The 14,050-nt window shown below is 44.5% G+C and overlaps 1 protein-coding gene across 4 annotated transcripts in view; it reads left to right on the top strand.

Moving 5' to 3' along the window:
* The window catches only part of ANKRD44 (ankyrin repeat domain 44), a 1,456,106-nt gene that overhangs the window by 1,322,783 nt on the left and 119,273 nt on the right, over window positions 1-14,050 (top strand). For all 4 annotated transcript variants that reach the window (XM_069615728.1, XM_069615729.1, XM_069615727.1 and 1 more), the window contains one exon: window positions 1,057-1,139. In XM_069615728.1, the coding sequence (XP_069471829.1) occupies window positions 1,057-1,139 (83 nt within the window). The remainder of the gene's footprint in view (window positions 1-1,056; window positions 1,140-14,050) is intronic.

Here is a 14,050-nt window from a genome sequence, read left to right as displayed (position 1 = left end):
CGAACCTGGGGATTCCTCGACATTTTTTGAGGTTTATGAAAGATGGCTTCGAAAGTACACATTTCAAGCCATCTTTTATAAAGCTTTGCCGACGCACAATTTTGTCCGTAGCCAAAGCTTTATAAAAGATGGCTTGAATTGTGTACTTTCAAAGCCATCTTTTATAAACCCAAAATGTTTAAAAAAGATGGCCTGAAAACTAGTCAAACCGTAGGGTATGCACACAAATATATATAAATGTTATATATTTGTGTGCGTACCTTACTATGGTTTGTGTACTTTGCAAGCCATCTTTTATAAACGTAGAAATATGTTACATATTTCTATGTTTAGAAAAGATGGCTTGCATAGTACACAAACCATAGTAAGGTACGCACACAAATATATAACATTTATATATATTTGTGTGTATACCCTACGATTTGCGTACTTTTTAGGCCACGCGCCTCCCACAAGCCACACCCCCAAATGAGGGCCCCCCTCGATTTCTTACCCCACTTAAAGCCCTCCGGGCAGGGGTGTATAGGAACAGGAGGAATACCATGTCTCGCCTCCCATAGTCCCTGAAGACCCCCTGCCCAGGTGATCCTCCCTCGCTCGTCTGCCCCTCAGTTGGGATCCAAGAGTGATGGCCCTCCCCTGGCCACCTGAACAAAGGATCCCTGGGAATAGCCTGGGAGAAATTCCTCAGGTTTCTAACAAAGCACTCATTTGTACCACATGGCTGGGCATGCACTAAACAGTGAAACCTCCTTGGCATAGTTGGTGCATGGGTTGATGTTATCGAAATTCTGATATATTGTTTTGGCTAGTGTTCATACAAATCATGAACATGAAATCGATTGGTTATTTTGGGCCAACTCTTCATGGTATGACATGAAAGGTTGGCAGATTACACTGATATTCTTGGGCCCAATGCATTTTCCCTGCAAATTATATGATTTAGATATCTTTCTCCATATGTTTTTTTTTCTCATACATATGCTTTAACCATCAATGCAATGATAAGGGTTGATGTGCCAGCTGTTTAAGCTATTTGCTTGTTTTTCCTTATAGGGTCATGAAAAATGTGCCATGCTAATCCTTGACAAGATACAGGAGAATAGCCTTATTAATGCAACAAACAATGCATTACAGACGTAAGTACATACTAACCTATATATCTTTTCAAGAAACCAGGACAAAATAGTCCTACGTGCTACTTTATAATGACAGCATTACATTTAATATATACACTAAGCCGTTTGGGGAAAATAAGGAAGCAGGCATTGGACAATAAGGGTTGGTTTGATAGTGAATGCCATGAAGCTAAGATTGATTTACTAACCCACCTAAGGAATGCACCTCAGATAGATAAGCCACACTTGAGGAAAATAAGTGATTACCTCCAACTCGACAGTAGCCATAAAAAGGCAGAGTTCAATGAGAAAAAATGGGACGTCTTATTAAATGACTGTAAGAAAGGTGACCAGGTCAGCTTTTGGAAGTCAGTTGCGGGGGATGAAAGGAAAATGGGAAATCAACTCTTAAGTCATATTCCCCCGATGGACTTATTCCATTATTTTAGCACACTATATGAAAAGGGCCAGGAAGCACCCCAAGTATCAATCGAATATTGTGATATTGGGGTAGATAGAGGTATGCACATTACCTTCTCCATAACTGAAGTGAAACATGCCATTAATGGCCCGGGAGGGGGATGGGGGCACCCGGGCCAGATGAATTCCCAATCGATTTATTCCAAGATGAACCTTGTGTATGCCCCCTTTGCACAAACAGGTGTTTGTGACAGGGAAATTACCACAATCCTGGCGAAGCGCTATAATTGTGCCAATCTTCAAAAAGGGGGATTATAGGAATCCAGGCAATTATAGACCTATTTCGCTCTTGGACACTCCAGGAAAGGTCTATGCCAAAGTGTTAACACCTCGCCTACAAATGTGGGTTACCGAGAACCATATGTTAAATTGCCTCCAAGTGGGGTTTCTTCCCAGTATCGGCACCGTAGATCAATGTCTTAGGCTGAATGTAATTTTGGCCAAATATGTCTCAGTCCAGAACACAAGTGTCTATGTGGTCTTCGTGGACCTTTGTACGGCATTTGACAGTTTATCCCGCAGCAAACTCTGGTCTGTATTGAGAGAAAAGGACATTCCAGATACCCTTCTGACAAATATTCAATCCCTCTATTGTGATAACAGGGCATCTGTAAGGTGGGGGCTGGATGGGGAGATTACTGACTATTTTGCAGTTGAGAGGGGGGTGCGTGCTGGCCCCCCCTCTTATTCTGTCTGTATATAAACATCGCCCAAGCTTAGGAGGGGCGAGACATGCAGCCAGCAGTTGTTGGCTGCCTGTCTCGCCCCTCCTAAACTTGGGTGGGGCAGGTTCACAGCACTCTTCTATGCTGATGATGCTGTACTGCTATCCACAACCCCGATGGGGCTGAGACATAACCTGAAAATCTTTATATAGAAATGCCAAGAGCTGTCTGTCATTGAATCTAGAGAAAACCAAGGTGCTGGTATTTGGCAGAAAGAAGCAGAAGAAAATCAAGTTGAAGGTGTTGGTAGGCGATTATGTGTTAAAACAGCTGTGCTATTACGACTATCTATGGAGTAGATTCTAAGAAGACCGTACATGGTCAGCACATCTTGTTAAGGCTACAGTGACTGTGGAGAAATATAGCGGCAGAGTCTGCTGCTTTTATAACGAGCATCGTAGGGGTGCAGTTTCCCCAGCCATTAAATTGTTTCTAGAACAAGGCAGGGCAGTCGCAATGTATGTGGCTGAACTGTGGGGTCACTGCCCCTCATCTGAGCTAAGTGTGGTGGATAATACCTTTCGGCATTGCCTACTAATGCAATCTTAGGGAGCCCAAATGTCAAGTTTGAGATGGGATTGTGGCTTTAAGCCTATTCATGAGGTGATTGCCACCAAGCCATTGTTGTGCTGGATTAGGCTTTGGAGCACTCCTGAGCTTATCAAATACAAAGAATCGTTGATTGTTTGAAGAAAACAGAAGAATCCAGTTCTTTGGCATGGCTTCGATTTGTAAAATTAACTTGGGCTTTGCAGGCCCAAGTTAAAATTAAGTGTGTCAAAGCTATAATAAGCCAGAAGAAAAGTGCCTGTACCTTGCTGAAAACGGGCACTCCTTATATAATGCTGAAACCGGTAGAAGGATTTGAACTGTACCTAGACTGTGTAACCCCTACATATGCAGAGCTTTATACATTAATTTACGCACAAATACCCTTAAAGTACCCAAATTTACAGCAAGTTGGTCAAATTCTCTGGAGAAGTGCTGTAAAGTTTGTGGTAACCCTGAGGAGTCAATTAAGCACTTCTTACTGTTTTGTCCAGGGTATGCACGGCTGAGAAAGTGTTATTTATTGCCAGTGCTCCGGTTAAACGATATTAGAACAACAGACCTGGCTGTGACTTTCTGTTAGAATACCTCAGATGTGAATTTGATTTACTTTATTGCAAAATTTGTACACTAGAACCTGGTTACACAGGGCGAAAAGTGATTGATATAAGTGCGTGTCGGAATCTTAACATTTTTATGTGCATTGCCACTATGAATTGTTGTTTTTATGTATGATGATGTTTAATGTGATGGCAAGTTACAACAACAATATACACAAGTACCTTTAAAATGTATATCAAATTTCATATCTGATTATACCATACTCATACTAGTTGTGATGTTTTATTGAAATGGTCCTTGTATGCAATTTGTGATGTCACTCATGCATTGTATAATTAAACTGCTATTCATATTTTTCGTTTCTACCTGGGTGGACAAACCATTTTCCTATACATCCTGCCAATTTCACATTTGTTGGTACACTTGAACTTTGTGGCTAAGAACAGTCTCTAATTTTTCAGCTAAAAATGTGTATGAGATGAATGTCCTGGATGGCTTCTTAACCTCACATCCTTTACTTTACTGGATACAACAGAGTTCAGCAAATAGCGCACCTCTGGTAGTACTTTCCGGGTTGCGCAGCATGCAGTTGCTATGCCACCTTTTATATCCTTTTAATGTTATTTCTACAGCTACCTATTTTTTTGGATCTGTTGGATTTTGCTCTCAACTTTCTTGTGGAGTGTTTCCAAGAGTCTCTTCAGCACTGGGTGTTTAACTGATCCTGGTTCCCAAGTAGGCCCAGATGCTTCTTATCCCAAGATGTTCATAAGGCGTATATGTTTGTACAAGACACAGTACCAAGACCAGCAGAGGGAAGGGGGTTAAGAAGCGATTTTTCAGATCTGAGATTTAAGCCCTGCTTGCAAGATTGTCTCTTAGAAAATCTTCCACTCAAAATAGTGTAGCAAGGTGACAGTTGAGAGGCTGGGGGAGGGGAGTTTGGTGCCCTGGGGGCCAAGCAACCCTGCCTTCTCCACCATGCTGACACTGGAGGTAGTGTACACAACACACCTTTGATTCTCACCCCATTCCATGCATTGTATGTAAAATGTTATATGGCACACCAAGACCCCCTCCATGTACCATGGCATTCGATATGTAGCTGATGAAGAGAAACTTGTGGGGACACAGGAGTTGACGTTCCTGATCTTGTAGATCTGGGTCTCTGCAAACCTTATGTCGCTATCAATGCTCACCAAGTGATAATAAAGGGGACATACATGAATTTAGCTGCATGGATGAAACATGAGTCAGCTCTGCATCAGGCTGTGGGAGCGTGTGGGCATTGAAAGTCACACAAAATCCAAGAAGTAGTGCTTGTTCCATGCAGGAGTCGTGTGATCATGAAAGAAGGCCCACCTGACTCCAAGATGGTAGATAGCCTTTACAGTTCTTTAATACATGGACCCGCAGCACAAGGAAAAGCACATGGAGAAATTGTAGTTTGCTCAGCCCGCTGCCAATCAAAAACCCCTGGTTAGCATTAAGCAGCCACTTGTTCCTCCAATCAGAAGGTCCATTTACATTGCAGAATAGGGCATACAAGGGGAGACAACTAAATGGACAGTTTTGTAGTTGGGGAGTTGGGGAATTTGTAACAAGGTGAGTGGAGATGTAGGTGGAGGAGAATGGAGGTAGAGGTCAAACGGCAGCAAGACAAATGTATAGAGGCTGAGGAGTCACATATACACTCTGCAACTGGAACAGCAGAGAAGGCGAACAATCTAGGGAGGGAACGAAAAGATGAGGTTAAGATAAAGCAAGGAGAGGAAGAGGAGGTAAAACATTTATGTAGAAACTAAGGAGGGTAAGAAGAAGAGGGGTGACACGTGAATAAAGAGCAATGAGAAGGAGCACATGAATAATAGAGAGAAAGAAGAGGCGGTGAAACTGAGTAGAAGTTAAGGAGAAGGTGAAGCTTCTGAAGGCAAGGGAAGGTGAGACAGTGGAAGGGAGAGAAGAGAAGGGGAAACAGAGAAAGAAAGGAAGGAGAGAGAGAGAGAGTAGATGAACCCCATCAACGTAGATAAAGGGAGGATGCAGAAAAAGCACATCCAGAAAGTCAGGAATTGGGGAGAGAGAAACATCAACTTAAAGAGGGAAGGAGCATCACGGAAGATAAAAAGGAGAGGAAAAGAAACAATTGGGGCAAGGCAGCATAAAGCAGAAGAGGACCAGAAGGGGAGCCAAGTGTAAAAAGAGGACTAGAACTCTTAAATGCCTGGCCCGGGGGCTTGCTCCCAAGCTAGTGGGGAAGAGTAGTAGCTAATCACAAGAACCAAACCTAGGGGATGTGGACCCTGGGCCAGCCCAAAGCTACGGGGCGTATGGGATTCAACTGTTCATGTTGGAGTCTGACGCTTGACCCCCCATTGGTTGACTGTATGTGCCGGGTTGGTGGTATCTGGTAGCTGAGTCCAGGAGGACCAACATGATGGCACTGACAATTCCTGCATCATCCTAAAAAGACTCAGAAACCCTGCGACTGAATGACTCTTGTGAATTACCAGCTTCAACAAAGGGACAAAGGGAAGGACCGAGAACCATTATCCTAGAGAGAGTTTTAGTTCTAGCATGGCACCGACTTGGATGTCACTCCGTTCCTAAGCCCATCATCTCTGTTGAAAGCGCTTAACAGTATCCTCTTATTACAATATATCATATAGACCTGCCAACTGCTGCACATCTAGTGTGTAACACATTATTATGCACTCTGCCGCATTCCAGCAAAACAAGGAAAATGTCACACAAAGCAGAGAGGCACCAGAGCAGAGGCAATCGTAATCCTAGAAATATCGCTCCTCCAGTTCATCAGCAATCCTTCCTTCTATATGATGCCCTTCCATGGCTCTTGTATATCATCTGGTGCTGTATCTGCTCTCTTCCCCAGTCCCTACACCCAGAAAGCCAGCTGATTTCTGCTGCCAGGCTTCTTCGTCTCAAGCCCCTTCATACATCACTCAACATTTCACACCAAAAGCCTGGAGATGCCACTGAAAGTCCATTGCACCAATTACAATGTTGCCCGTTACTCCCCACTGCTCAACCTTTATAGTATTGACAATTAACTGCCAAGGAGCATGCCCAATTGATGACCTATCTATTTAAAGAAGGTGCCAGAATCCTCACAGGAGACCATTTCTGCAGGCCCTATAGCCAGTTGGTAATCCCAGGACGATTTGTCAGAGATTGGCTTGGTCACATGGCATAGGGTGGGCCTTTACTGGGGGTTTCTTCTCAACATGGGTCCTTCCTTTTCTGAAGTCCAGAGAATTGCCCCTTTCTTCCACTTGAAAGCTGTCTTGGCCAATCATGAGCTGATCGATAAGCACAAGGAAAGATGGCAAGGGGCTAATCACCCTACACCAGAATTGCTGAGAGCTGTTTAGCTGCTGGTTCCGTCTAATGAGAGCCTGGTTGGCTTGACTACGACAGCAACCAAAACATACTTTTAACTCCCAGGCCACCTGGTGCCATACAAATGTGATAATAGCTCTGTGTGTTTGGGGATGTGTATAAATGCTAATTATGGTTTATAGGTTATAGTTTGCCTCTCATATATGGGAGTTACAATACACTATATACTAGCTCCTCATTCCCCAGAATTGACTATTGCTTATTGACTGATGCGGCATAACTCTGGATCTGCTTTTAGCTCCTGCTCATCAAATCCTTATTTCAGTCATTGCATAGAAGTGTCAGAGCAGGGGTAATAAAATGCCTTGATGTAATGTTCATGCTCAAGACACCAGAAGCTCATCAGTCACCTTTCCTTCTTCAAAATGTCCCTTTATAGCCCTGTTATGCAACCTGAGCATCGCTGATCCCGCAGCTGCTGGCACAAATGCAGCAAGCTGCTTTTCTGTGCTGTCTGCCACATTTGTTCAGCTCTCAGAATCAGGGTGCTTCTGCCCAAGCCCCTTTTTCTCACTTAAAATGTCACACAGAATAATGGAAATGTCACGCAACAGTACATTGCAAACATGTAAATGGAACACAGATACAAACTGAAAACTTGGCAACTCTGTCTACTGTCAGGCACACTTAATCATAGTAAGCTGTGAATCTGTTCAATTATGCCAAAAGTGAACATACATATATGGTCTTTTAGTAAGACCAAAGGTTGTGAGCTACCTAGGCTATGTAATTAGTAATGGTAGGTTTACTAATGCCCCTTTTATAATCGACTTGGTGAACACTGCATGATCTATTTAGGTAGAAGGGATGGCAAACCGCTTTTGGTCTCACTAATAAAAGGTTGTGAGCGCTTAATAGAATTATACAGTTTAGTGCTTTTAGGGTTAGTATATACAGGTTTTACAATTGAAACCACACAGCATTCTCTGATCCTGACCTATACGCATGTAATGACCTGATTTACTTACTGGTAATCTTCATTAATCCGAGTCCAAGTCATCTTTGTCCGAGCCTGTGACATCCTACTTCTTTGGATTCCAGGCATGGAGCCCAACTTAGAGTAAGGACCCTGACAAGGAAGACGGGCGAAGAGGTAATGCCCAAGATGGCCACACATTTTGAGCACTGCCAGAGACCCGTAGCTATGAGTATGTGGTGCTATGAGTGCTTTGCCAAGTTTAGAGAGTTAAAAAAATGCTTTTTGTCCTGGTGGAACATTTAAAAAAACAACATTTTTAACGGAAAAATATGCAGGGAAAACACTGCTATATGTTATGGCGCTTTCTTCTTACCGCCTTCAGCAGTATGGAGCCTAACAAGACATTTCTTTGTGATGAAACTAACCTGTTACTTGGAATTCCGAATACAATCATCAATATATTATTATGGGGAGCTTTTTAACTGACGGGACCATGAGTTACAGTGGCCAGTGGTTTATACCTACTTTAATTACACTTGCCACATCTACCGCTCTCCTAATATATCTACAGGCATGTTTTTCATTGGATAAAGGTGCATTTGGACTGCACATTGGGAAGGAGAAAAGAAAAGATATAGTTGCTATTAGGGAGGCCCTTAATGATTTATGAGGGCACCTTTAAAATGATGTTGAATGGACTGAAGCTCTGACACTGCATGTGCATGGGTGCCATGTATGTTATTTGAAATCATATATATATATATATATATATATGCACTGTAAGGGTCAGAAGCATGAGGGGACACAAAGGTGGCATTTCGATTGCTACAAACCTTTATTGAAAGTAAAATGGGGTTGTGGAAACTCCTAGCTTGCCCTAAAGCTAGGAGGGGTTTGCCTACCTCAAACAAAAACTACTAGTCTCTGTCAGGATGGCCAAATCAAAATGTCTCCACCATCCTATGTACAAACCTATTTCCGTCCCTTACACTTGTAAATCAGGATAATGTGAAAAGGGGGATTTTTCTGTATAAAACAAGGATCCAAAAACCAGGGTGCCAAAAGAAGATCTAAAACTAAAGTTCCAGAGTGCCTCCCTCCTCCTGACAGTTCTCCAAGTCTTAAAGTTCCAGTTAAACTAGGCGGGACTATTCCCTTCCCCTGGTTTGTTGCAACACAAATGTTGTCAAAGACAGTCTTACTTCCAAATCAATCAATCGCGCTTTGAAACACATTGTGTATAGGCGCTATATAAATAATCAATCAATCAGACTGTCTTGCCCTCCGAATGTTCAATGAGGGGCTTTTCATTCTCGAATCATTGACGGTCAAGAGGATGCCTCCCTCTTTTGGCTGATTTCCCCAAAGGTTTCAACACCAGTGGTAGTGACTCCCCTCCCCTGGTCAATCTACTGCTGCTGATATCACAGCCATCCTGGTGCACTACCCTGCCAGATACTGTGATTATGAAGATGCGGCGTGATGCACTCTTCATGTGGGTGCATGTCCCAGACTTGCTTTCTCCATGTTTCACAAATGTCTTCTAGTGCTTCTGCTTCTACTTCTTCAGCACTACTTTGGGGCCCAGCGCCTCCCCAACAAACAGCGTACCGTACCGGTTTGCTTGGTCTACAGTGATTTTGGGTGTTCCCAGGTGCCTACAGTCTGCTGTGGGGCTCCAACAGCTCTCGTGGTCATTCAGTGGCTTGTAGCAGCACAGCACTGTTAGCCACCTTAATGGGGCGCGGGACTTCCTTTCTGCGCCCCAGCCCCCCTTTTTAGAAACACCAGGAGCTTCTCCTTTTGCATTGGATGAGTGGTCCTTCTCACTCCTGCCTCGCTGTCTCAGCCAGCCAGCTTTCTTCTGTTCAACTGCCAGTTGCACTTGCAGTTCTTCCAGGGAGGACTTTGCAACACTTCCTTTTTTCCCTCCTCTATTTGTATTTGTATTTATTGCGCTTATATAGCGCTTTAATCCAAAGCGCTTTACATTATAACAACAAGATACATAGAGATTTATAACAGTAGAAGCAATTTACAAGATATGAATCAAACCAATAAAACAGTAGTGGGGGCAATTAACCTGTGAGGGTAAGTAAGGGAAGGAGGGAGTGAGGAAGAGAAGGAGGAGGGAACAGAGAGGGTGTGTAGGATGAAGAGGTAAGGATGGAGAGGTAATGTAGAGGCAAAAAAGGAGCAGGTAGGGAGAGGTAAATAGGGGAAGAAGTGAGGGAAGAGAGAGATGTGAGGGGGGGGTAAGGGTATCAGGGAGGGGAATGGAGAAGGAAAGATTTCAAGGAAGAACGGAAGGAGGAAAAAATGGGGATGGAGCGGATGGAGAGAGGTTGGGAGTTCCAGTGTAGAGGGAAGAGATCATCAGATCGAAGCGAGCGGGATGGGGTATAGAAAGAGATGAGAGAGGAGAGATAAGGGGGTGCAAGATCATGGAGGGATTTAAAGACAAGACAGAGGAAATTAAATTTAAGTTGGGAGTGGAAGGGAAGCCAACCAAGGTAAAAAAGCGAAGAGGAAATGGAGTTGTGAGGAGCAAGGAGACAGAGGGTGCGCATGGCTGAGTAGTAGAGGGATTTGAGGAGGGCGAGATGAGATGCAGGGAGTCCAAAGAGGATGGAGGAACAATAGAAGAGAGAAGATGAGGGAGGATATTAAAAGTTTAGTGGCGTGGAAGGTGAGAGAAGAGTAGACTTTCTGAATGTTGAAAAGGTGGTAGCGGCAGGCGCGAGAGGTAAGAGAAATATGGTTGGAAAAAGAAAGGGAGGAGTCAAGGTGAATGCCTAGATTGCGAGCGTGGGCTGAGATGGAAAGGTTAGAGGGGGAAGTGAATAAAAGGTGGAGGAGAGGGAGGGGGAAGAGTATTTCGACTCCCCTTGGACAAATGTGCAGCGAGCAACAACTAGACTGCTTTAAATGGTTCTCACTCTATGCCTCCACTCCTCCTCCTCATCCCAGTACTAACATTTCGGTTCTCTTGTGGGTTAACGGAGGTCCTCCTCGTCACAGTACTGGGAAAGGGATCTACACTTAAATAACTTCTAATTCTTCCTTGTTTCAGTACTTACTAGGGGAATGTAGGGGTGACAATAATTCATAACCTCATTCGGGAAGAAATTGTTGTAAGAACGGGGTCTAGAGTCAAATGATAAGCATGGATAGCGCTTCCTTCCAAGGGTATCATAAAAAGGGGTTTCTTCCCCCACTGGTTAAATGATGGCATTGTATTGCCTAGTATCAATGGAATAAGCAAGTTGGGAATCAGTCACCTTAATCAATATTTCTCTCCCCAGTATGTCCATGCACACAATTTGTTCTTTCTTTTCCCATCACCTTATGGCACACTTCTTGCTCCCACCATCCAATCAGTGGCGGCTGGTAACCTTGAAAGATGGTGGAGCGGAAATTTTGCGGGACAAATTTGCAAGCGAGCAAGTCAGACCCACATCAAGCGGGTGGTTTCCCCGTGAACATTTTCTGAAATATTGCTTCCAAAATGTGAAATTTACTCCCAAACCCACACAAACATGACCTAAAAAGTATTAGGTTTTAGGTATTAATGGTGGTACTTTATTATCCATTGGCGATCAAGATAAGGTCAACAGTCACCGATTATCACGAAACGGCCAGCCAGCAGGGAGCTTAAACACTAAATGCCCACTGGAGATCTCTAAACCCACTTTGTCAGCAAGGGGCTGATCTGGAGGAACCAGTGTTAGAAGGCAATGAGGTGATAACACTTCTGTATATCCTGTGGGAAAAGAAAACAGGTCTAGTAATGCGGCCACTGCAAAGTGCACATTTATAGCCCCAGAACGAAAATCGAGAAATTAATATATTGCAGTGTTCCAAGACTACTGACTGTCAATATGGGGGCAGTTGATGGGGGACCCCCCTGAGGCTTGAGGCTCTTCATTTGAGAAAGTTGAAAGGCCCTGACGCCGTCCCTGGGTGCACTGAGACTAAAGTAAATGAAGGGGGGTTTGGGAGGTGAACTCACTCTTCAAACAATGGCAGACGGACTAACTTCGGAGACTGTGGGTGAGGTGCAAACTTACTTGTGTGGGGGCATCGAACTTTGCACATTGTAATTAAGCTATTCTGGTGCAGCGTCAATGTTACGAGCAGTTAACTCTCTCCGCATCTGAACCCACACACTGAAGAATCTGCTGTGACAATGAGCTGTGTCCTGTCCTCCAACCCTACCCATAAATCACTCCTCTGACATGCAGGTGCTAATACTCCATTACGATTTCTATTGCCTAAAAATTATATGCATGGGAATACATTTGCTAACAATGAAATGCTCTACATTAGTAGTTACTGGGCTTTTGATAACTGTGCAGCCACACTGCCACAGCCCCAGTTTGTCTTTGTCCTTTCCTGACAGTGCTCTGTAGGTCAGTTAAACATATCCCAAAACTTTGGCAGGAGGTGTGTGTTTCTTATAATTTCTTAGTATCTTAATAATACGCAGACATGACTGCAGTGCTCATCCCTTCACCACATGCTGTTACAAGCAATGGGTCTTATTGGTTACATATGCTTTAAAGTCTGCTGCAATGGTAGGGAAGGCGACACTCCTGCTGTCATTGTGTCACAAGCCCCCCCGTGCCTTCCTCAAGGAAGGAGTGCGTTCATATAACCCTTTACTGCTCTACAGTAAAATTATCACGTTTCTCCCGAATGGGCACAGCTATGCCAAGCCATGCAACTAGCAGTCCCTAACAAGTGTGCAGATGCTAATAGCACCCATTTGTTTGTTAGGCCAGGCTGGCTGCCTGCGCACACCGGCACAGCAGCAGTTCCGAGTGCAGCTACTGTAGGTTGCCCCATCAAGGAGAGGGTATTGATGAGGGTATTGATTGAGAGCTCTGCCTGTGTGTAGCACACCAGGGGCTACGCTGATGGAACCAATTGTGCAGGGGTGCCCATAGCCGGCTGCCACGCAGTACAGATAGGTAAGCGCTACTATCTGAGGCGGCAAGAGGGGGAGTCGGGCAATCTAAGCCTCCAGCTGCTATCTGAGGTGGAGCAGGAAAGGGGCACGGCAACCTTTGTGAATGATAAATGGATCTGGGAGTCTTTGCGTGTGTCAGGTAGAGAGTGGCAGGACCCGGGAAAGTTTTATTCCTCACAGTTCAAACGCTTTGCCTTCCTTTCCCAAGTGGAGATATTGCTGGGTAGCATATTTCCATTAAAGTGTAATACTGCTCTGAGTCGCAGGCTGCAGGAGAAGATGGTGGGTGCCCACCATGCCCCGTGTTTTTGTTGTGAAGTACAGTGAGACATCAATCAAGGATTGCACTGTAGATTTTGCTGCAATTTTAGTGATATGTGCTCTACAAACTGTGAGAAACCTGAAGCTGTCTCCCTGACTAGTCTCCAGGGATCTGTCATCCAGGTGGTCAGGACATAGCCATTGCTATTGGATCCGGGGATGGGGGCTACCGCGTCTATACGGGTGAGATGTGGTATCCCCCTTCTTATAACACCTTTTCCCCATCCTACCACGTAGGATACTCAAACACTCTACCCACCACCCCCTTATGACACAAACACTTTCCCATACCACGAAAGACGACGGACAAACACCAGAGCCGTTTACCTGACATGTCCCAACGCAAGGGTCAGGTAAACTCAGGCAACTGACCAGAATCACACACACCTCATGGCCCTTTCTCTCCCCCACAGGGATAAAAGGTGGAGCACGAGAGCACAATACGAGCAAGGCAGACTGCACAACGAGAGAGCTATCCAAGTCTGGCAGTTCTAGAGGAGGAGAAAGGCGGCGAGGAACAAAGAGGTGACCAGGAGAGAAGCGACTTTGCCCTTCCAACCAACGCCTGTGAAACCGCTGTGGAAGGAATGGTGAGATAGCCAGTGTGTGTTGCAGCAGGTGTCAACGGTACACAGAGCATGCCTACGCTGATAAGCAGGACAGAGAGGATGCCTGCTACCGTGGTACCATTCTTTAACACCAGATACGAGAAAAGACAAGCATTTCATCACAGCCAGTGAGTCGAGGGGAGAACCGATTAAAAAAAAAACTGTGTTGAATGAAATTTGCAAAGTGGCAAATTAACAAAACTTCCAAGAACTGTTAAGAAAAGGGAAAACCAGCTGCAGAGGGATCCGGCTTCACATGGTTGCTCACTCGACTCTGGTTGATCCTGCATTTATTGAAACTACCAAAACCAGAAGGCCCTGAGAGAGCCACAAGGGAGAGGTCAAATTGGTCATACAGGGGTCTAGTAAAACCCCCT

Source organism: Ambystoma mexicanum, chromosome 9 (assembly GCF_040938575.1).
Source record: "Ambystoma mexicanum isolate Mex_15411 chromosome 9, UKY_AmexF1_1, whole genome shotgun sequence".
NCBI lineage: Eukaryota > Metazoa > Chordata > Amphibia > Caudata > Ambystomatidae > Ambystoma > Ambystoma mexicanum.
Note: the sequence above shows the minus strand (reverse complement) of the source record. Positions and strands in the feature narration are given on the sequence as shown.